This window comes from Ornithorhynchus anatinus, chromosome 8 (assembly GCF_004115215.2).
Source record: "Ornithorhynchus anatinus isolate Pmale09 chromosome 8, mOrnAna1.pri.v4, whole genome shotgun sequence".
In the NCBI taxonomy this organism is placed as follows: domain Eukaryota; kingdom Metazoa; phylum Chordata; class Mammalia; order Monotremata; family Ornithorhynchidae; genus Ornithorhynchus; species Ornithorhynchus anatinus.
Window position 1 is genome coordinate 89,693 of NC_041735.1, and position 22,497 is coordinate 112,189.

Here is a 22,497-nt window from a genome sequence, read left to right on the forward strand (position 1 = left end):
CTTCCTTTCAGGGGAATTGGCTTACCGAGTGCAGTCCCCGGACGAAGGTGCCCTTGTCACTGCCGCCAGGAATTTTGGGTTCACTTTCAAGACCCGGACTCCGGAGACCATCACGGTAGAAGAGATGGGGACGCATGTGACCTACCAGCTGCTCGCATTTCTGGATTTCAACAATGTCAGAAAACGCATGTCGGTGATAGGTGCGGCCCCTCACGGTGAATTCTGGGCTCAGCGGGTTCCGGGGAGCTGACCCCCGGGGCTGGGGGAAGGAGGGAGGAGGGCGTGTTCCTACGGGCCCCCGCCACTCCCAGCCCTTTCTGCGCATGGGGACCTCGAGGAGCTGGTGCCTGGTGACGCTGGTGAATGCTGACAGAGGCAGATCTGCCACTGTCACTGACCCTGGGGACCATATAGGGGAGACTGAGTCCTCTTCCCGGATCTTCCATAGTTCGAAATCCAGCAGGGCAGATCAAGCTGTACTGCAAGGGAGCTGACACCATTCTGTTGGAGAGACTGCGACCTTCCAGCGATACGCTCGCCGCCGTGACGGCAGAGCACGTCAACGTAAGTCCCGGCTGCACGACCGCCTCGCTGCGCGGACGTGCAGCTGCAAGACGGTCCTGCCTCAGGGGTGCGTGCCCGCACGGGTCCACTGGAGCTCACAGGGCCAGGCCCACCCCTTGGTTACAGTGGGAAGTTGCTCGGAGTGAGATGAATTTGAAAACCAGAAAGGGGTAAAAACCCCCACAAAATGCCGGCCCACGAACCTGACTTTGGAGCTTAAAGGGAGAGTCCCGATGGGGTAAGAGGTGAGGGAGGGGGTTCTCGGGGAGTCGGGGCGCGGTGGGGTGGGCAACAGGCAGGAGAGGGTGGCTGGGGACCGCGTGAGACAAAGAGAATCTCTTCCACCCCCGAGGCCTCGATCTGCTCAATTTGAACTCAAAGGGGAACTGAGTCAAACTCTCAATTCCTTGGTTTCTTTCCTTTCTTTTGGTGAGAATCCATGTTCGAAACACCGGGAACCTTCCCAAACCCACAGGCTGCTAGAAACCCTGCCTGGCTTTCGGGATACAGCTTGGAGGTTTAGCAACGTAGCTTACAAACATGACCCTCGTTGGTGTCTTTGCAATGGAGAATTCTTGGCTTTCAACTGATCTCCCCAAGCCGGGCCAGCTGAGACTGTTTTCTGGAAACGGCCCCGGAACCAGAGGTGCCTCTGATCCCAGCAAGGGCCCCCACACTGAGATCGCGGGTCTGCCTACTCGTGAGCCACAGGAAAACGAGGCAAGGGGCCGACTCTGATGGGGGTGGCGGAGGCGGGCAACGGATCGGCCAGGCCGGAGGGCGGAACCCGGAGACCGGTTAGGCCCGAGGCTGGAGGGGAGTCGACGAGAGTTGCTGAGCAGGGCCTGGCCCCGCAGATTTTGGCCTCGCCAATTTTCTCTTTTGGAAAGCGGGGACTCGATGAATCTCCATTCTCCCACCCTTGGGACGGGGAGCCCCGTTGGGAGAAAGGGAAGGTGTCCAACCTGATTATCCAGGATTCATTCATTCATTCAACTGTATTTATTGAACACTTACTGTATGTAGAGCTCTGTACTAAGCGCTTGGGGGGAGATCTAATCCCGGCTCCTCCTCTTGTCAGCTGTGTGACTTGGGGCGAGTCACTTAACTTCTGTGTTCCTCAGTTACCTCGTCTGTAAAATGGGGATTAAGACGGCGAGCCCCACGTGGGACAAACTGATTACCTTGTATCTACTCCAGCGCTTAGAACAGTGCTTGGCACATAGTAAGCCCTTAACCAATACCATCATTATTGTCATTTCACAATATAACAACAACAGACACATTCCCCGCCCACAACAAGCTCACCATCTAGATCTACCCTGGCGCTTAGTACGGTGCTTGACACGCAGTAAGCACTTAACAAAAACCACAGTTTTTATTATTGATTAACCACTTACTGATCTTTACTGAGTGCTTCCTGTGTGCAGAGCATCCCAGCCCTCCCATCGCTAGGGTCTCTCCCTTTCCCCACTTCCTGGCTCTCTCCCCCGCCCGCTCCCAGGCCAGAGCTCTTCCAGTCCCTCGGCACATCTCCCTAAATTGCCCTGGCCTGCGTGCTGCTGGTGGGGAATCTGAAATTCTTGGTGTCAGTGCAGATGCTTCTGGGCCAGGGGATGGGCTGGTGGAGGCTGGGCTGGGCTGGGCTGGGCTAGGCTGCAGCTGGGGAGGGGCAGGCCTAGGCAGGCTGGGCCTCAATTGTAATAGTAATAATCATAGTATTTGTTAAGCGCTTCCTATGTGCCAAACACTCTTCTAAGCACTGGGGGGATACAAAGTAATCAGCTTATCCCACAAGGGGCTCACAGTCTTAATCCCCATTTTACAGATGAGGTAACTGAGGTACACAGAAGTTAAGTGACTTGCCCAAAGTCACACAGCCGACAAGTGGCGGAGCTGGAATTAGAACCCATGACCTCTGACTCCCGAGCCGGTGCTCTTTCCACTAAGCCAAGGCGCTTCTCAGTCGAGCAGAGGAGAACCAATCGGGCAGTTGCGCAGCTGCTTTCTCCCACTTCCGTTTTGCCCTCCCCAGCACTCTGCCCCTCCCTTTTCCCCCTGCACCCTCCTTTCTTCTGCCCCTCCCTTCTCCCCCCAACCCTCCCTCCCCTTCTCACCTACAATGCACCCTCCCATCCCACTCCCTCAACTCTCCCCACTCCCCCGTGGCAGGCCAGTCCTCTGAGCTGTGGGAGGGTCTCAGGAGAACGTCAGGCAGCCGTGCATCTGACCTACAGGAGTTTGCGGGGGACGGGCTCCGGACGCTGGCCCTGGCCTACCGAGACCTGGAGGAGGAACAGGTGGTGGCGTGGCTGCAGACGTTGGCCGAGGCCCGGTGCGCCCTTGCCTGCAGGGACCAGCTCGTCGCCGCTGCCTATGAACAGATCGAGAGGGACCTCCTGGTAAATGCCTGTGGGGCAGCTAAGTCAGGGCGGCCGGGGCCCAGCGGGGCCAGACCAGGTGGGGTGGGCATCTGTCCTGCAGCCGGGGCCTGACTGGGGGCAAAGCGGATGGGCCGGGGTGCTTGGGAGACAGGGTGGCCATCTATATAGGGGCCTGGAAACTGCCGGGCTGGGCTTCCCCAAAGCCAACATCCCACTCCAAACAAGTCCGAGCTTGGTTCGTCCCAAGACTCCTTGCCCAAAGTGACCCTCTTATTCTTGACCTCTTACTGCCGTGCCTCCACCCAAGTGTCTGCCCGCCGCAGGACCTCCAGCCCCGCCCGCCCACCTTGGGCCATCCTATGGGTCCACCTGACCTACTGTGCTGCCAGCGCATGTGCTTGCAGCTAGGCTGGCATTCCGTGCACTGAGGCGTCCCCTCTTCTGTGCAGCTGCTGGGGGCCACGGCCATAGAAGACAAATTACAGGAGGGAGTCATCGAGACTGTCGCCAGCCTGACGCTCGCCAACATCAAGATCTGGGTCCTCACGGGCGACAAGCAAGGTACCTGGCTTATAGAAAATATGGACTTACCAGAGCGGATGAGCCGAGTTTTGTGGGCAGAGGGGAGCAAGGAATCCAGCAGCGGGGGCAGGGCCAGATGCCGGCAGAGGTGGGGCCGGGTGGGTCGCAGGCGACTGTTGCTGCCACGGACAAGGGTTGGGTGAACATGACCCAAAGCATTGGAAGAGCGGGGAGGGAAGGGGCTTGTTTGGGACCTCACCAGCTGCTCCATTCGATGATCCCCACGTTCAATCCTGGGGCCAACAACTGGATTAGGGAAAAGAGCTTGGCCACAAGCCAGGAGATCTGGGTCCTGGGCTCAGCTCCGCCACTGGCCTGCTGTTTGACCTCAGCCAAATCACCTAACATCTCTGGGTTTCAGCTCTGTCCTTGACAAAATGGGGATGATAACATAAGGCTCTCGCCGCCCTCCAGGGCTGTTGTGAGGATATGAGATCACTGAGGCGATAGTGCTTTTGGGACCCCATTTACCGGCTCAGGGCCCCTCTCCCCCAACCCCTACTCAGCAGTTCAGAACCTCACTTCTCCCCGTTTCGGGGCTTGGAGCCCCCCCAGTTCCATCTTGAAGAGGAAGCTGAAAACCATCAAGTTGAAGGATCTGCCCAAGGTCCGTCTGAGTAGAACGAGTCAGTGTGATGGGGAGAATGGCCCCGCTGCCAGGCCGGGCCAGGCCAGACCAGGAGTCGGGACAGTGGGGCGGCAGGGAGAGGCCACCCTCCCCTAGCTGGGAGCTGGCAGAGCCACCGCTGAGCTGAGCCTCATCTCTCTAGAAACTGCCATGAACATCGGGTACTCCTGCAAACTGCTAAGCGACGACATGAACGAGGTTTTCGTCGTGTCTGGCGTCTCAGCCGGTGCCGTCCAGCGAGAGCTCAGGTGAGACCCTGCCCGGTGAGGCTCAGCCACAGGTGCCGATTCGGCCAACCTCCGTGGCTCCGGACCGGCCCACTCGGGACCACGGCCCCTCCCCTGGCCTGGGGGTTCTGTCACTTGCCCGACTCCCCTCCGGCAGGCCTCCTCCCAGAGTCTGCAGGGGAAGCCAGCCCCCGTCTGCTTTGAGGAAGGCAGGAAGGTGACCAGTGTCCCTGCAGAGCGTCCCTCCCCGATCCAGGTGAGGGACGTAGTAATGCTCAGAAGTCCCCCTCGCTGGGGCCTCTGGGTGGGTCTGGGTCCCGGAGCCGGGGTCAGTTCCTCGGGTCCAAACTGCACGTACTCTGTCTCAGCTATCTGCAGTGGATTGGGTGGCTCTGACCCTCGTCACACACTGCCTGAGCACTTTCTGTCACTCTCGCATGGTGCCGCTCCAAACCCTTCCCGCTCTCAGCCTCTGAAGAGTGCACGTTTGGCTGTCAGCTCCGGATCTGTGGATTTTCAGTCTTTTAGGGAACCACCTGCCTGCTCTTGAAGAACCTTGTGTTTTGGGACTTCTCATACTGGGGTCACGATGGAGATGATGGGAGCCGATGGGTGGCGTAGATGGAGTGCTGAGACCATCAGATCTGACACGTTCCTGTATTATCACTGTATCCTCCAGCAGCCCTCTCCCGCCCCCCACCCCACCCCCGTCCGCAGCAGGGCCTCCCGCCCACTCATTGCCCTCTCACCGTATCCGTCCCCGAGAAGCCGTGGAGACACAGAGCTGTGTCCTGTCCGGCACGGGGCACTGAGGCCGAAGCCAAGGCCGGATTGGGAGACCCAGCGGGAAAAAGATAGTCGCGCACAGGTGCGTGGTGTCGGGAGAAGTGAGGCGCCGCTTCGCTCCCTGGTCAAGGCCCCGGTCCTTCTCCCATGAGCTTCTTCGGGAGAGTCTAGGCAGAGCCAAGGATTGGCCCGCTGGCCAAACTCTGCTCCCCAGAAAACTCTCGGGCAGATGTTTGCTATTGGGAGTGGCCTGGCCCAAGCCTGTGCTGGCCCTGACAGCCGGGAGTGCCACCCACGGACTCGGGGAGCAGTCCAGGTCCAGGGAGCGGCTTCCTTTCCGTCTCATGTACCCACACCCCGGGGAGGCGAAACTCACCTGTCAAAGGCAAGGGGCCCAGCGGTCCCTGTCCTGAGTCGCGGTGGCCGGGGCAGAGGCTGGAAACTTTCCCGGAGAAATGATCTGGGCAGGTTGGAGAGGTCTTCCCGAATTCCACCACTCCCTTGCTCTCCGTTCCCAGTGGCTCCGGCTCGGGGCGCAGACACTGGTGGGTAGGGTGGGGGGGCGCTTTTTCCGTGGTACCACTAGAGGGGGGATGTTGAGGCAGCAAATGCCCGGGAGATCTCCTTTCCGATCATCACTGATGTTGAGCAAAGTCCCTTCCGGGCCCAGGCACCCAGGGCCCTACCAGCACTGTGGAGACGGCTTCGTTTTAATCCTTCTTTGGAACCGTTCGGAACAGAACAGGAAATTGCGGGTGGTTTCCCGGCCGGCTGAGAGAATTTTGGTGTCCATCAAATTTCAGGCCTCCTGGAGCCAGTGCCGTTTTCTGGGATGCGATGGGTTGGTTAACATTTCCCCCCAAACTGTTCCTTGTGGGTTTGCCATAGCTGGGTCGATCAAGCACATTGCACCGTTTGTTTTTAATGATCGGATTTGAAAGATACAATGTCCGGTGCTTTGCCATCTTTGTCCAGAATCCCATTTCCCTCTTCCATGGCTCAGAGCATCCTTTCTTGAAGCAGCTGCTCCAGGACAAGGCTTCTTGAGTCTCTCCTTTCTCCAGACTCTCTCAACCACCCCCACCAGATTGGGTTCGGGCCTGGTGTCTTCGGGATCCACCTTTTTTTCTTTCGTCCCTCCTTTCTTTCTTTCCCGAACAACGTAGAACACCAGAATCGCTACCGTCACTCCCCCAACCCCTCACCCCTCAACCACCCTGCCAACTGAAACTGAGATCGTGAGGGGGAATCTCACTTTTAAGACATTTCAGCCATTTGGGATGATTCCTTTTTTACTGCGTTGGTGCCCCCATCGCCTGGAATTTAGAAATTTGCTACAGAGTCCTCATCCAGTCATAGAATGCCCCGGCTTGCTGCCTGAAATCGAAGAGTGCAGCTTTCATTCATTCAGTCGTATTTATTGAGCGCTTACCGTGTGCAGAGTACTGTACTAGGTGCAGCAGTGACTCCACCCCAGGGCAGGGCTTAGGAAAGTTCCTGGGGAGCTCGAGGTACTTGACTGTGTTTTTCTTTCTCTTAAGGAAAGCCAGAGAGGCCTTATTTGGACCCAGTCAAAGCCTGCCCATTGAGCTTGCAAGTGGAGAGAAATTCCAGGAGCTGGCCCTGAGCTCTATCGTGGAGGAAACCATCACAGGGGACTACGCCTTAATCATCAGCGGGAACAGTCTGGTGAGGTTCTAGCCTTTCCCTTTCCTCTGCAGCTCAATGATGGTTGGCCCTGGAGGGTGTCGCAGCAAGCCCGGCGTAAGTCCAGAAGAGGTGATGGGAAAGGGGCGTGGGGCTGCCGTGAGCACAGACAGACAATTCACACCAATTCATCCAAACCTGCTGCCTTCGCTGTGCGGAGCACTGCACTGAGCACGTGGGAGAATTCAATACCTGCCAGAGCCATGATGCCGGCTCTCCCTTAGGAGGCAACAGCCTAACGGAGCGAGTTACACACAGTAATTTACAGATAGGAGGAAGAGACGCTGAAGCGGAGTGGCTATGTAGAAAAGTGGGACGTAAGTTGGCAAGGTGCTAAGGAGCTGAGGTGGAGGTAGGGAGGAAGGAACTGACTGGGCATGGGAAGGCCTCCTGGTTCTGAGCGGGTTGGGGTTAGAGAGGTTGTCGGGGGAATCCAGGCGGGGGAGAATGTGCCACTGTCAGTCAAGGACCCTCTTCTCGGGTCATCCCGTTGGTTTGAACGAGCCCGGTGAGAGAGTGCGGCCTCTGGAGCAGGCCAAAACCCCGCACCCCATGCCTGCTGCTGAGGCGCAGGGGAGCCCACGACAGGTTCTTCCGGAGTTTGTGGGGAGGTGGGGGGGGGGGGGGGCGCAATGACCTGACACTCGAGAGAGATGCCACACTCACAGTTTTCTCGCGAAGGGTGGTCATCCGAGGCACGTGGCCCAACCTTAAAATAATCACTGCTCCCAAGTATTACCCTTCCGATACCTCCGGAGTTCTTATTCCTAAATAGCGGCAGGCCATAATGAAGCCAAAACAATTTGCTTTGATTAGGAAATCTGGTTCTTGTCCTAACAGAATAAACTTGCATTGTCCTTTGACTGCAGTCCAGCTCCAAGCACTGAGCGGGCAAAACTTCCCGGGGCTCATTCGTGAGGGGTTGAGCGCTCTCCCAGCCCTTCTGGGGAAGGAGCCTTTAGAGCCTGGATGAGCTCCTCTCGGCTGCCTGCTGCTTTAAATAGCTTTTCACCTTCGGGTTTGAGAAAGCCATTTGTCTTCTTGGAGGATAGAGGGAGTTGGAAGCAAGTCTATTGCTCTTTCTGCCTTGAGGGGCCGCCTGTTAGCTCTTAGCCTTCGGAGCCTCCTCTGGCCGCTGTCCAGATTTAACGGCCCGTTGCCTTCCACACCATGGAAACTTACTGAGTCTGGCTATGGGCCAAACCAAGAAAGGGCCGCCCGAGCAGCGCCACCCGCCCGCCGACGCTCCTCCGTCAACGGCCCCCGGTCACTAGAAGCTGACAGCTGGGCTCCCGCTCGCTGACTTGGACTCGGTCCCAGCATGTGGTCAGAGCCTACTGAAGATGGGCAGCATGCAGGGATCAGAGGGGTCAGGAAGCAGGGTCGGGGTGGTGGGGAGCCACTCAGTACTGGGCCATGCTCTGCTGGTGGTGGGCACACGATGGGGTGAACACCTCTCCACTCCCCCAGGATTTGGGACTCGGGGACAGAGGTGGCCGAGTGGCTTTTGCGCTTTGAAAGCCAACTGGTCTGGGGCCTCCATTTGGCGATGTCTCTGGGACTTAGGATCGGTCCCCCTTCCCAGATGACGGTCAAGCTCCCTTGTCTCCTGCGGGCTAGAATCGGGGGAATCCCAGTCCCGTCAGAGGTGGTGGGGAGAGGTATGTGAGGTATGACTGTGGGATGGGCTCTAAAAAGTTGGACCTTTATTAGAGTTGTCCTAAAGACCTCCAGGGTGGTTTGAGGCTTAATGCCACATTGGCCCCTTACTAGGCCTGCAGCCTCCCAGAACATCAAGCCTTGGTTTTGGGTCATCTCGTTGAGCTGTGTGTCTTTGGACAGTGAGTTAGGCTGGGAAGTATGGCCTGGTGGTAGGGAAAAGAGCCCAGTACAGGGAACACAGTCCAGCTTCGAGAAAGGAGAGCCCAGTAGTGGGGGGCGGGAGGGTGCGGGGAGGGGCACGGATTCCAGGAGCGGAAGATAATCTGATGGTGGGGAGAAGAACGTGGTGTTTTGGGAGCAGAGCTGGTTGGGGAGCAGAGCTCGGCAGTGGGACTCAGATTGCCCATCCCGGGCTAGGCTGCCGGAAGTTTCCAGAAAGAACCTCCCTGGGGCCATCCCTCCACTCCCACCCTCACTGAGTCCTCAAAGCAGGACCACACTGGCTTGGTCTGGGTTCCTTAGGATGCCAGGTGGCTCGACCCTCAAGGTCCTTCCCAGACCCACCTGGTGTTCCAGGTGCCAGGGAGCCTGTGATGCTGGGCAGCCAAGCTCCCACCTGAGGGGTGCTGTGGGCTCAGTCACGGCGCGTCAGCTTAGATCTGCCCGGGCCCACCCGGGATGGTCTCTCCCTAGCCGCTGGCGGCCGAGGAGGGTCGGGGTGTAGAGAGCCCAGGGGATAGGGCCCGGCGGCAGATATAGCGGGCGTGACTCCTGCCTTGTCAGAAATGTGACTCCCGCTTCCGCAGGCTTACGCCCTGGGGCCTGACCTGCAGCAAGAATTCCTCGAGGTGGCCTGCGTGTGCAAGACGGTGGTGTGCTGCCGTGTGACCCCCCTCCAGAAAGCCCAGGTGGTGGAGCTGGTCAAGAAGCACAGGAGGGCCGTGACCCTGGCCATCGGCGACGGAGCCAATGATATCAGCATGATCAAAAGTGAGAGGAGGGAGGGTCAACGAGGGGAGAGTCGGAGATGAAGAGGAGACAGAGTCGGAGAGTCAGGGGTGTTGGGTGGTCTCCTTCTGACCGTGAAGGTAGATGTGCAGGAGGGAAACCAGCGGGCACGGCTCCGGCAGACATCTTGGGCCCCAGATGAAGACAGAGTCCTGGGCTAGATGGGCTGTGGGCTGCCCCAGAAACAGTGTGGCCGAAGGTCTTAGGTCCAAGGTCTGCAGAAGAGGTTTAATCGACCTCCCTGCCTGGTTGCCTCTGAGCTTCAGAAAAGCTTCTCTCACTGCACCATTTTGTTGGCTCAGTGTTATCCCATTTCTTTCTCCTAGCTGCCCACATTGGAGTTGGCATTAGCGGCCAGGAAGGAATGCAGGCCGTCCTGGCCAGCGACTACTCGTTCGCCCAGTTCCGACACCTGCAGAGACTCCTACTAGTCCACGGGCGGTGGTCCTATTTCCGGATGTGCAAGTTCTTGTGCCTTTTCTTCTACAAGAACTTTGCTTTCACACTCGTGCACTTCTGGTTTGGCTTCTTCTGTGGATTCTCTGCCCAGGTGATGTACTGGTTTGTCTCTGGCTTTGCTAAAATGCATCCACCTCTGCCCTGCCTCCTGCATTCCCTTCCGTAGACCTCCCTCTGCTTAGCCGGGCCAGGCCGGGGGTGGGTCTGGGCGGGACAGGGGGCGGGACAGGGAGTGCCAGGGGGCGGGGCTGGGAGTGAAAGGCAGGGCAGGGAGTGCCAGGGGGTGGGGCTGGGGTCCCAGAGTGGGCCATGTTGACTTTGTCAAGGTTCCCTGAGCTCTGGAAACACCTTCTGCCCCAATCTCTCATCCCCACTCCCAGGATGACACGGAGAATGGGGGGGGGGGGGGGGCGGGAAGCAGAGCCTTGGGAGGAAGAGCAAGAGGAAGTCTGGATATGAGAGCTGAGATGCGTTGGAGTTCAAGTGACAGAAATGCCACTCCCAGGCTTTGGGAGGATTGTTTTCAGCAAGAATGATCGAAATCATCATCGTCGTCAAAAGTCATCGTCACCGATATTGTCGTCATTCTTGGTGCCAATAGCTTTGTCATCATCATCATCTTCATCTCATAGCACGTTGTTCTTTGCACACCTCACTTAAATCTCATTTTATCCCCCAACGTCTCTAGTAGGTAGAGAGAGGCAGGGCTCACTAGCCTCAATTCACAGAGGCCCAGAGAGAGTGGTTGACTTGCCTGAGGTCATCCAGCAGGTGATTTTGAAACCGAAACTGCTGGCAGGTCAGGCCAAGCACTGGGCTTCTTCACCACTTTCTCCTCCTCTGAGCGGCGGTTCTGAGCCTGGCTATCTTCAAAGAAGTGAAAAACCAATGCAGCCTCAACCCCGGGGCTGAGGTTCTCTGCCCCTCCTTGGTCCGGGGGTGTGAAGGCAGTCATCAAGGAGCCTATCTGCCCGGCTCTGCAGGCTCCTGAGGAAATGCAAAGAGCCGAGGCTCTCCCAGACGTCGTGCCGACATCCACCGCGACAGAATCATCCCACAGACAAGTTCCCGTGGATGAAGAGTCACCCTAGGATGCTGGTGGACACCCCAGGGAGAACATTTATGGTCAGACTCGTTGCGACAGGCATCCCGGAGCGACTCATCAACTACCAGGAAGATGCAATCTGGAGCGCTTTTCTAATTCCAATGGGATGTGGAAAAGATTATCCTTGTCAAGGGGAAAGTTTCACTTATGTCAAACAGCATAAAAAAGCCCTAGGGAAAATTTTGGAAGGTGACAATCTTCTTGGGCTCATCTTGGGGCCGCGATGGTTCGGTGATCTGAATGATCTGAAAAGCAGTTGTGGCCCAAATGGCCCGATAATAATAATAACTATGGCATCTGTTAAGCTCTTACTATATGCCAAGCATTGTTCTAAGCACTGGGGTAGACACAAGATAAGCAGGTTGGACACAGTCCCTGTCCCACACGGGGCCCACAGTTTTAATCCCCATTATACAGATGAGATAAACGAGGCACAGGGAAGTTTAGCGACCTGCCCAGGGTCACAAAGTAGACGAGCAGCGGATCCAGGATTAGAACCCGTGTCCTCTGACTCCCAAGCCCGTGCTCTCGCCGCTAGGCCATGCTGCCGTGCCCATACGGCTGAGTTGGGGACACCTGGGGAAGGGAGGGGCTTCCGAGCAACCTGAGACCCTGATGCCTGGGTCTGCCAGAGAATTTCTGCTCTTCAGCTCATGGGGACTAGATGAGGGCTAAGGGAGGGTTGGAAGAGGGCTAGGATAGGGCAAGGAGAAGGCCATATGTCGTGTCCCTTAGCAGCTCTCATTTACCCCAGTCGATTTCTCCTGGTGACAAGTGCTTGGTAACCAAAGTGCTGTTGTAGAGCTCCCTCCGAGCAACCCTCCGAGAGTACAGACGCTCAATACTCACTGTGGTTGAAACAGCGTTTCCACGCGCAGGTCATCGCTCAGGACAGTGGAGCCAGCTGCCCCTCTTGCTGAGGATTTTAATCAGTCAGGGTCTCCACCGGGGACAAAGTGGTCCGGCCCAAACCCTGGACTGGCAGCATTTGGAAGGTCCCAGTCACTCCAAGCTGAGAACCCTCCTACATTCAAGGGGGCCGAAGCCATGAAGACATCCTCTCGGCCCAGTGCCGGCCAACCACCGACTCCGGCCATTTCTCCGGCCCGTTTCTCACCTCAATCTTCAGGCCAGAACGGAAAGGCCAATACTGGGGCCAGATGAGTCGAGTTTGCTGGCCCACCCTCACCGTTCATTCTCCTCAGTCCCGAAGCAACCGGCGGCTAATCGGGGCGCTCCCCGATTCAGGGATGTCTCCCATCATTATGCGCTGTTGTCTCTCAAACGGCTTCCCTGTCACCACAGCTCCGGCTCCATCGTTGAGATTGGCTGCAGGGCTCCCGGGGATGAGGCGCTAGGCCACTGCCGGATAGGGATCCATCCTTGCTATTTATCACCGTCATTCTTAGCTGAGGAGAAGGATGAGGAGCTCCTCAGTCTTAACAACTAGGGGCATGCGTTGTCGAAGAGATAAGGAAGTCACTGAGGCTCACTGTGAATCCTGGGCCTCATCCCTGTACCCTATCCCCACTCCTAACAGCAAAAAAACAGGAGAATGAGACAATGAGAACGCTCTCTTTCCTCAGGGCTGACATCCTCTTAAGATACCTGAAATCCAGAAAAGAGCAATTCTATCCAAGCACTTCTTCCCTCATTGAGGTTGAGCACGTGGAATTTTCTCCCTCAGCAGCAAAAAATTTCATCAGGGTGAAGAGGGTTTTCGATTGATCTCTGGATAAAGCCAAGGAGAGGCAGGCGTGCTGAATGGTCCATGTTGGGTCGGTGGGTGAAGAAGGGAGAGTCGGGGTGTTGGAAGGTCTACGTGGGCTCACTGGGAGACAGCTAGAGATGGAGGGAGGGAGAGTTGGTTAGCCCATCCCACATCAAGAGGGAGGGTGCCCAGGAGGGCCACCAGCACACGGTTCCTCCCAGTGTCCTGATGGCCCTAGAAACACAGACTCCTAGGGTGGATGGGTGGATGGCCTGCCTCGGAGATGCCATTGTTAATGGTCTTTCTGTTCTTATTTTCAGACCGTTTATGACCAGTGGTTCATCACCCTTTACAATATCGTCTATACGTCTCTGCCGGTATTAGCCATGGGACTGTTCGATCAGGTACGTTCTCCCCTCTTAATAGCCTCTGATGGTAGTCAGCCTGGGCAGCACGGAAATAAGCCAGGCAGAGGCTTTTCCGGCGTTAAGTGCGCCCTTTTAGGAAATGGACTTGTGTATTTCTTTGGAGAAGAGTCTCCCCACGTCTGCGTTCAGCCCAGCGGCTGGGACTCCTCTGGGCCCGGAGGCAGGGGTTCCAAAATGCCAATCTCCACAGCGTGAGTGAAACCCTTCCCCTGAAAATCAGTTCCAGGGTTCTTCTGCAACACCTCAGAGTCAGGGCAGCGAGTGGGCTTCCATTTGGCCACTGTGCCCTGGGAGATGGGCTCGCTCACTGGGCCCGAAAGGAGCCCCATCATTAAATTTTGGAGTCCTGCCTGCTGTTTCCAGGGACCTCCATCATGGGCCCAGTCCTGCCACCGGAGATCAGAACAGCCCAACTCCGGCCGGGGGAAGGATGAGTGCAGTGCACCATGGGAAGCGGAAGGTTCTTCCAGCCTCAGCGTCAGAAGGTCCGATTCAGTGATAACCACCTGCTCAGCGCATCCAGGGACTGAGAATGACTTCCAGTCACCCGTCGGGACCCGGGCCCCTCCCCAGCGAACCTTCCTGGGAAGCCCATGAGGGTCCTGGACTCCTGGAGGAGACTGTCCAGAGAAGGCTGGTCTCCGGTAGGGGAGAGGGCAGGGGCCGACGGGACACGGCTACATCTTCTTGCCATTAGAATAAAAATAATTTTGGTTTTTGTTAAGTGCTTACTGTGTGTCCAGCACTGTTCTAAGCAGTGGGATGGATACAAAATAATCAGGTTAGACCCAGTCCCTGTCCCACATGGGGCTCACGGCTTAAATCACCATTTTACAGATGAGCTAACTGAGGCCCAGAGACTTGCCCAGGGTCCTCCAGCAGACAAGTGTTGGAGTCGGGATTAGAATACAGATCCTCTGACTCCCAGACCCAGGCTCCTTCCACTAGGCCATGCTGCTTCCCAGACATCTTATTCCTCAGACCCAGGCCAAGAGTCAGCCTTTTAGCTCTTTCTCATCTGTCCCTCCTTTGTCTCCCTGACTGCTGGCAGGATGTGAGTGAGCAGAGCAGCGTAGACTACCCCAAACTCTACGAGCCTGGACAACTGAATCTACTCTTCAACAAGCGCAAATTTTTCATCTGCGTGGCCCACGGAGTCTACACCTCCCTCGCCCTCTTCTTCATCCCATACTGTACCTTCTGCGACACCGTGGGCAGCGACGGGAGGCATATTACGGATTACCAGTCCTTCGCTGTCACAGTGGCCACTTCGCTCGTCATTGTCGTGAACATGCAGGTGAGAATGACGAAGCAAACGAAATCTCCTAGGCCCTGCCTGATCCTTCACTCCTGCCCCTCCCTCTCCCTCCACCTCTCTCTTCCCCCTCCTTCCTCTCCCCTGACCCTCCCTCCCCCTTCCATCCCCTCTCCTCCGCGTCGTCAGACCACGTCGGTCCTAGATGGGTTGTCACAGGGAGAAGAAAATCCCAGTGCTTGAAATTCAGCAGTCGATTTAGTTGTTGTAGTTAAAGTTTGGAGTCAATGAGAGGTAGGGAAAATTAGAACTAAAATTACCTTTCACGGTGGAAGGAGCGGGAGGCTGGAGGGAGGAGGGAGGAGGGTGTACGCTGAGGTAAATCTCTCTAAGTAAATTCTAAGTTAATTCTTCGGGCTTTCTCTGAGAAGCAAGTTTCCTCTTGATGATTTACCCCGGAGCCCGCTGATCCCCAAGAATCACCCCTTGACTCTATGTTTTTTATTTCTGGTTTTTCTCAAATGGTATTAGTTAAGCGCTTACTCCACGCCGGGCACTGTACTTAGCAGTGGAACAGGTACAAGTTAATCAGGTCAGACTCAGTCCCTTGTCTCACATGGGGCTCACAGCCCTAATCCCCATTTTACAGATGAGGTAACTGAGGCACAGAGAAAAGAAGTGATTTGCCCAAGGTCACACAGCAGACGAGTGGCAGAGCCAGGATTAGAACCCAGGTCCCTCTGGCCCCCAGGCCCGTGTTCTATACACTAAGCCTTCTATTCACTGTGCCTGCTGCTGTTCCATTCAGAAACCGATCCAGAAAGTCGAGGACCCTCCCCCGCCCCCCGCCCCCCGCCCCCACCCAGTGGTTCCCACTGCCAGGATTCCCAACGCTTGAGAAGTGAAGGGTTCAGAAGGGATGCTCCACTCTGATCAGTCTATCGATCAGTCAAGTTCTGAGAAACCGACGAAAGGCAGAGGCAAAGGACAGGGAAAAGCGGGCCTTCTGAGGACCGACCAGGTGAGACTCAGGAGCAATCAGTCAGTCAGTCAATCAATCATGCCCACTTTAGCCTTTCACGGTTTGGCAACCTTGAATCCTGCCCCCTCTCGGCCTCTTTCTTTCCAAGACTGAACAGTCCCGACCCTTGCGGTCCTGAGGGTGGGGTGTCTCATCAACACGGCTGACGTCCCTTGGCCGGGGACGTCGGGACGGAGACCCCGCGCGGGGAAACTGACGAGCGTGCCGGTGGTCGGCCCAGCATCGCGCACACTCTCACCTCCTGTCCCGCCGTGTTCACCCAGGACCCAGAGGGCCGGGGGGGGGGGGGGGCGGGGGAGGGGAAGCACAGCAGGAGTCCCGGGCAGGTTTTGCCCACGTTAGCCAGCAGTGGGCAGAACCAAGAGTAGAACCCAGGTCTCTGGTTCCTCAAACTGCGCTTCATCCACTGGACCCACAGCAGGGCTGGCAGATTTCATTTTTATCTACGACGCTGCGGAAATTCCTGCGAAGGTGAGCACGGCAGACCTGGGGGTTTCCAAGACAGGAGAGCTGGCACTTGAACCAAGATAACCCTGGAATTGTCAAGGCAGGTCTGGAAGTTCCCGAGCCAGGATACGCTCAGGACCCTTGCTGCTTTCCTCCCTCAAACTCCCTCTATTGGCTTTGAGGGTAAGGCTGCTGATTGCCCGTAGGCACTCGGGGGAGGCCCGTGTGGGCCCCAGCAGGGAGGGAGAGCATGGACCCCACCCCCAAATGGCCAGACTCAATGACGGCCACCCCGGCCCTCCCCTTCGGTCCAATAGAAAGAGGTGCCCTCCGTCCCTCCCACCCTCCCTCCCGCCCTCCCTTCCTCGGAGGCCTGATGGCCACTCTCACTGTGTCTGACAGATCGTCTTGGACACGAGCTATTGGACGGTCATCAATCACCTGTTCATCTGGGGCAGCGTCGCAATGTATTTCTCCATCCTGTTCACGATGCAGAGCAGTGGCCTCTTCGAAATATTTCCCAAGCAGTTCCCGTTCGTAGGTGAGTGTCGGCTCGTGAGTCGCCCCCCTCGCCCCGGTCCAGATCTCAGGAGAGGGCTTCCCAGTAGCCGGACTGGCGGTGGCGACGTTGGCTGTTTTGTGCAAAGCCCTGGCACTGAGGAGTCTCGGTGAGCGATGCCCCGGTAGGTGCCGCGTACCGCCAGCTTCCCAGTAGAATCGCCCAGGAATGTCCGCGGATGCACTCTGGGTCCAGACGGGTCGGGGCTAGGGGAGGCGCAGAGTCGGACTCGCTCCTCTCCGGAGGCCAGGCTGACAAGGGGGGGAAAGGGCAGAGGTCCTTTGGGTGGGTGGGACCGATATGACATCATCACTAGAGGCCTTATCCCTTCACTCCCCGTCCCTGCCCACTCCGGGGACATGCTCTTGACCCCGGGGAAGTGCCTGCCTGCCTGCCTGCCTGCCCTCAAGGGAGAGGGGCCCTGGCATTAAGGAGGAGGAAACCTAGCTTTCCTCTTGCCCCAGAGGCAGCATCGGTTGACCCACTGGCCTGAGCCCAGGTGCAGCCCCCAATCAGCGCACTGGCCTAGAGCCAGGCAGCAGTCCCCGGCTGACTCAGTGGAAAGAGCCCGGGCTTGGGAGTCAGAGGTCTTGGGTTCGATTCCCGGCTCCGCCACTTGTCAGCTGTGTGACCGTGGGCAAGTCACTTCACTTCTCTGGGCCTCAGTCACCTCATCGGTAAAATAGGGATTAAGACTGTGAGCCCCACGTGGGACAACCTGATGACCCTGTATCTACCCCAGTGCTTAGAACGGTGCTCTGCACATAGCCAGCCCTTAACAAATACCAACATTATTATTATCATTATTATTGTTGTGTTCAGTACACAGCCTAGACCCAAGCCAAGCCCTCAGACCGCCCACCGGCCTAGAGCCAGGCGGCAGCCCCTGGCCGCCCGGCACGACAGTCTGGAGCCAGGCCTAGCCCCCAGCATCCCTGCACAGCGGCCTAGGCGCCAGGCACCCAGCACAGAGTCTAGAGAGAGGGAGCAACCCCTAGGCCTCCGGTACAGCAGCTCAGAGACAGGCAGCAGCCGCCAGGTGCCCAGCACGGCGGCCTAAAGACAGGCAGAAGCACCTGAGCACCCGGCACGGCAGCCTAGAGCCGAGCACAACCCCCAGCCACCACCCCAAGCTGGACCGAGGCTCAGACCTCAACCGGTCGGCACAGCGGCCCGGAGCCAGATGGCAACCCAGATGGCGGTCCCGGAGACCCGGTTCTCAACCCGGGAGTACAGATGAGGAAATCTTTCAATGACTCAATTGTGCTGCTTGTGCAACGGAAACGCTCTTGTGTCTAACCACACGCTGCAACCGGGTGGGGCCGCGGGCTAGAAATGAGAACGTGCGCACAGGGAAGTAGAATTGGAAGCTTTTTCTTTTTTTGGTCTTCCTCGTTGCCAACGATTAAAGTTCACGGAGTTGGCCCGAGGCCCAGAGCCCGGGGCCACGACGACGCACGTGGCGGGACTGGAACTCCGGGCGGGGACGGAGGCCCCTCCTCCTCCGTCTCTGCCGTCGCCGCTGCCGCCGGCGAGTAACGAGACGGCTTCGGCACAGAGGCCGATCCAGGCGCGGATACCCGGGCGGGTTCCGGCCAGACTTTCCGAGGCCGGATCGACACCGGAGCTGCAGCCAGCAGCTGGGCCGAGCTTAGGCTCTAGATGCAGTCCACGGTCCCGGCCCCGCCCGGAGGCTCTAACTAAGCCTCAGCGAGCATTTGATTCCTTGAGTCCGCTTTGTTTATGGCTGTGTGGAGGAATCAGTCGGAGTCAGCTGGGGGGGGGGATGCAGGAGGATTCTCCAGAGAGGAGGCTTACTGGGAGAGATGGACCTGCCCCCACTGCCCCGCCCGAGCCCCGGTGCCAGGTGGCCATGGGATTCTGTTTCGGGGGTGCCTGTTGTGGCCAGGGCAGTGCCTCCCATCGACACCCAAGCCCAGGAAGCCGATCGGGTCTGGGAGTTCCCGGGAAGCCAGAGGGGCCTCCGCCTCCCCTGGGGGAGGGTCAAGGGGGTCAGGGGATCCGGGCCTGTCTCCGGTTCTCCGCCTGCCACGACCCCTGCCCTCGCTGAGGCTGCTGGCAGGGCAACTGACCCCTCACCCTCCCCACCCCACCCCCCCCCACACTGCGACGGGATCAAGGGCCTGGGCCTGATAGAGATTTTTTAGGCCGCAGTCAGTCGGTGAACGGTATGTATTGAACATCGACGGTGTACAGAGCACTGTCCTAAGCATTTGGAAGAGTACAATACAACCACATTAAAACACCGGCAGCAGTGGCCGCACGTTTGAGGTGTTGCTACCGTCCACGGCAAGACTCCCTGCTGAGGTCATAATTCCTTTGAGTCCGAGAGTTTTAATCGTCTAATGGGTCAGTGTTTGTGCTGGAAGGCTTGATGTCTGTGCCCTCAGCGGGCAGGGGCAGTGTGGGGTCGGGGTGGGGGGGGGGGGGCGGGGGGAGATGGGGGTGGGGGCTGCCGGGGGGTTGGGGGCGGGGGGGGGAGGATGGATTTCCTGCGGCCTGATCTGAACTTGCAGCCCTCCAGCTCCAGAGGGGGACCTTCGGCCTGAGGGGGAGGTGGGTTTGGGGATTAGAAATTCCATGTTCACCCCACCCTTCCCCTTTTTGGCTCTGTGAAATCCAACCCTGTCCCCTTCTTGTCCCCCCTCCCCCGACCCCAAGCCTGCAGAGTGCCGATCCTCTCGGTTGCAGGATAAGAAGAAGAACCGCGGCATTTAAGCGCTTACTGTGTGTCCGACACTGTACTAAATGCTAGGATAGTTACAAGGTAATCAGGTCAGATACAGTGCCGTCCCACATGGGGCTCACGGCCTAAGATGGGGGGAGAACAGGTATTAAATCCCCATTTTACAGATGAGAAAACTGAGTCAAAGAGACATTAAGCGACTCGCCCGAAGTTACACAGTAGGCAGGTGGAGCCAGGACTGGGACCCAGGATTCCTCTGGGGATCCTCGTGGGAGGACACGGCAGAGGGGACTGTGCTGAGCCTGCGGCCACGGGCCGTATTACTGACTGATCGGTGGGTTGGGGGTTAACACCGAGCCCTTCTCCCCGACCGCTGTCTTCGGTGTTCGATTCCCCAGGAATCGCCCGCCAGTCCCTGGCCCAGAAGAGCGTTTGGCTGGTCGTTGGCCTCACCACGGTGGTCTCGGCAATGCCGGCGGTAGTGTTCCGGTTCCTGAAGGTGGATCTGAATCCAACACTGAGTGACCGGGTGAGTCCCGCGGCCAGCTGACGACGTGACCCTGGCTCCAGGGTGGCTCCTTGGCCCCTGTCCCTTCTGGGCCTTCTCCGAGTCCAAGCACAACTGCAGCCTTGGTTACCCCTGACCCCATCCTCCCTCGCCACATCCTCCTCTTCTTTCTCCCCCTTTCCTGACCAACATCTTCACAAGCATGGAGCTGTCTAGGCCCCTCTGGACCGCCTGGGGTTTCCGGTGCACAGCTCACCATGGGAATGGATTCCCCAGGCTCACCCCCTGCTGTGTGCTCTGACCCTGCCACCCTTCGACTCCAGTGGGGACCCACTGCCCTGGGAGTGGGGCGCAGTGGGGTTTGAGGAAGAAATCCCGTGCCTGTCCTGCCCACCCACTTCCGGGCTCTGTGAGCTCCAGCCTTGTCCCCTCCCGGCCCGCATCTGTCCAGCCTGTGGAGCCCTGACCCCAGCACGGTCTAATGGGTAGAGCACAGGCCTGGGAGTCGGAAGGACCTGGATTCTAGTCCCGGCTCTGCCACGTAATAACGATGGTATTTGTTAAGCGCTTACTATGTGCCGAGCACTGTTCTAAGCACTGGGGGTCACAAGGTAATCGGGTTGTCCCACGTGGGGCTCACAGTTTTAAGGAGGGAACTGAGGCGCAGAGAAGTTGAGTGATTTGCCCAGAGTCACACAGCTGATAAGTGGCAGAGCCGGGATTAGAACCCATGACCTCTGACTCCCAAGCCCGGGCTCTTTCCATTGAGCCATATTGCTTCTCTATGTCTGCTGTGTAAACGGTTCCAAGGTCCCCCTGGCGAGGCGGGGGCTCCCCCTGCCCGTCCGCTGATCTTTCCCTCCTACCTGCGCTCCCAGGTTCGACGCCTGCAGAAGGCCAGGGAGAGGTCCGGACCCCGTCCGAAGCACGCCGGCCGGGCCCGGAGGACTAGCTCCCGGAGGTCGGGATACGCCTTCGCGCACCAAGAGGGCTTCGGCGAACTGATCACGTCTGGAAAGAACATGCGCGTGACGATGCCGCCCACCTCGTCGGGGCTGGGAAAGACGCTGCACGATGGCCCGAGCTGGATTGAAAATCTGCGCAAAAAGATGCCAGACGCAGCCACCGGCGCTATCCATGAGCACTCGGTGAAGCTGTGAGGCCCGAGCCAACTGAACTGCACTGTTGGTGGCTTGCCAAGGTGCGGCGATCTGTCACTGTGCTTAGGGCTGGGCGTCTGCTCCCTGAGGTGCCCCTCTCCCTCACCCCCCCAACCCAGGGAGGTCTGAGCTGCCGATCTCAACCTGAGCAAGCTAGAAACCCCAAGATGGGGTTGGGGCTGGGCCCTGAACACCACGATGGGGTTGGGGCTGGGACCTGCTTCTTTCTTCTGAGAGCAGCTGGGGCTGGGGGGCTCAGAAGTGGGGATGCGGGGGGAGCTAGGATCTAGAGCTGGGGGAGGTTGGAGGTCTGGAGGAGGAGTCAGGGAGTCTGGAGCCCAGGGGCCCGAAAGGGATGGGGGCAGATCAGAGGTCCAGAGTTGGGGGGCTGGGGGCTGGAGCAAAACAGAGGACGGGGATCTAGAGCGGAGGTGAGGAGGTCTATATCCGAAAGGGGGAGGGAACTAGAGAGGAGAGGAGCTGCAAGTCTAGATCACACGGGGGCTGCTGTCCAGTGCAGAGCAGGGGGGCAGTTTGGGTGCGACCTGTCTTTTTTGGGTTCACTGGAGTTTGGGGGGACCTTAGAAGTGTTCGCATGAGCCGTCGTGTCCATTTTTTATCGAGAAGCCTTTTTGTAAGGGGACCGATCACGTTTGTAAAGGGTTTTATCATTTGTTAATTCCACATTTTGCACCAATAAAAGCTCACTGAAGCACTGGGGAGTTTCGTGGTCAGCCACGTGTCTGTTGCCAGGAAAGACCCTGAGTTCTGCCACTGAACCGGTTGTCCTCCTGCCTCCCTGTCTCAGTCCCGCAGGAGGAGTGCCCGGGGCGGGACCGGGGGGCTGGGGGCCGTGCGGATCACTGTCTCCAGCGGGACCGTCCGGGGAGCCTGGGGGCCGGGGGCGGGGAGGACGGGTCTGGCTGGCAGGAGTACCCGAGGGACAAGAATGGCTCCGGCTTTACTAGTCACCCGATAGCCTCGAGCCTCACCCCTCAGCCCAGGGGAAAGTGAGTCACATTTACCACCAACAAGGAAGCCCCACTCTTTGCGTCGAAGCTTGCCGTTGGCTCTGGCAGTTTCGGCCGTAGACAAGATAGCATCCGGCCTGCCAGGGACAGATGAATAATCTGGATTCCCAAGAACCACTTCCTGCGGAGTCACCGCTCAGACCCATCGTTTCGATCTTTCTACGGCTGCCCGGGCCCACGTGAGTGAAACTCACTGGAGAGCCTCCTGGGCCCGGTCAGACTCTGGCCTGCGGGAAAGGGAGGGTTGATTCTCCTCCCTGGGCCCCAGGTCTTCCATCTCAGCCCACTTCAGATCGGACAAGATCTTGATATCTCGATTCTGCAAGCCAGAACCAGACCTGGAACCACAGCCAACGGGCACCTTAACTCTCATCTGTCCCAGCTCCCGCTCCAGCAGTCCCAGGCCCAGCACCTGTGCCTACACCTTCCCCTGCCACAGCAGGGAGACAGATCAGGTCCCGTGCCCGCCCCTGCTCCTTCCCTTGCCACGAAGGGGAGACGTTCCGGGCACCGGGACCGCCCCTGCTCCCTCCTCCC

At 58.1% G+C, this 22,497-nt stretch overlaps 1 protein-coding gene across 5 annotated transcripts in view; it reads left to right on the forward strand.

Annotated features, from left to right (window-relative positions):
- Positions 1-21,168, forward strand: part of ATP8B4 (ATPase phospholipid transporting 8B4 (putative)) — a 79,710-nt gene extending 58,542 nt beyond the window's left edge. For 4 of the 5 annotated variants that reach the window (XM_029071196.2, XM_029071199.2, XM_029071195.2 and 1 more), the window contains 13 exons: positions 12-200; positions 449-564; positions 2,802-2,966; positions 3,398-3,509; positions 4,301-4,406; positions 6,713-6,860; positions 9,347-9,530; positions 9,875-10,098; positions 13,144-13,227; positions 14,303-14,548; positions 16,398-16,536; positions 19,660-19,790; positions 20,648-21,168. In XM_029071196.2, coding sequence (XP_028927029.1) covers positions 12-200; positions 449-564; positions 2,802-2,966; positions 3,398-3,509; positions 4,301-4,406; positions 6,713-6,860; positions 9,347-9,530; positions 9,875-10,098; positions 13,144-13,227; positions 14,303-14,548; positions 16,398-16,536; positions 19,660-19,790; positions 20,648-20,929 — 2,126 coding nt within the window. In that variant the 3' untranslated portion in view covers positions 20,930-21,168. Of the gene's footprint in view, positions 1-11; positions 201-448; positions 565-2,801; positions 2,967-3,397; positions 3,510-4,300; positions 4,407-6,712; positions 6,861-9,346; positions 9,531-9,874; positions 10,099-13,143; positions 13,228-13,614; positions 13,937-14,302; positions 14,549-16,397; positions 16,537-19,659; positions 19,791-20,647 lie in introns of those variants that run through there. The other variant, XM_029071201.2, reaches the window with a different exon arrangement.
- Positions 21,169-22,497: the final 1,329 nt, after the last annotated feature.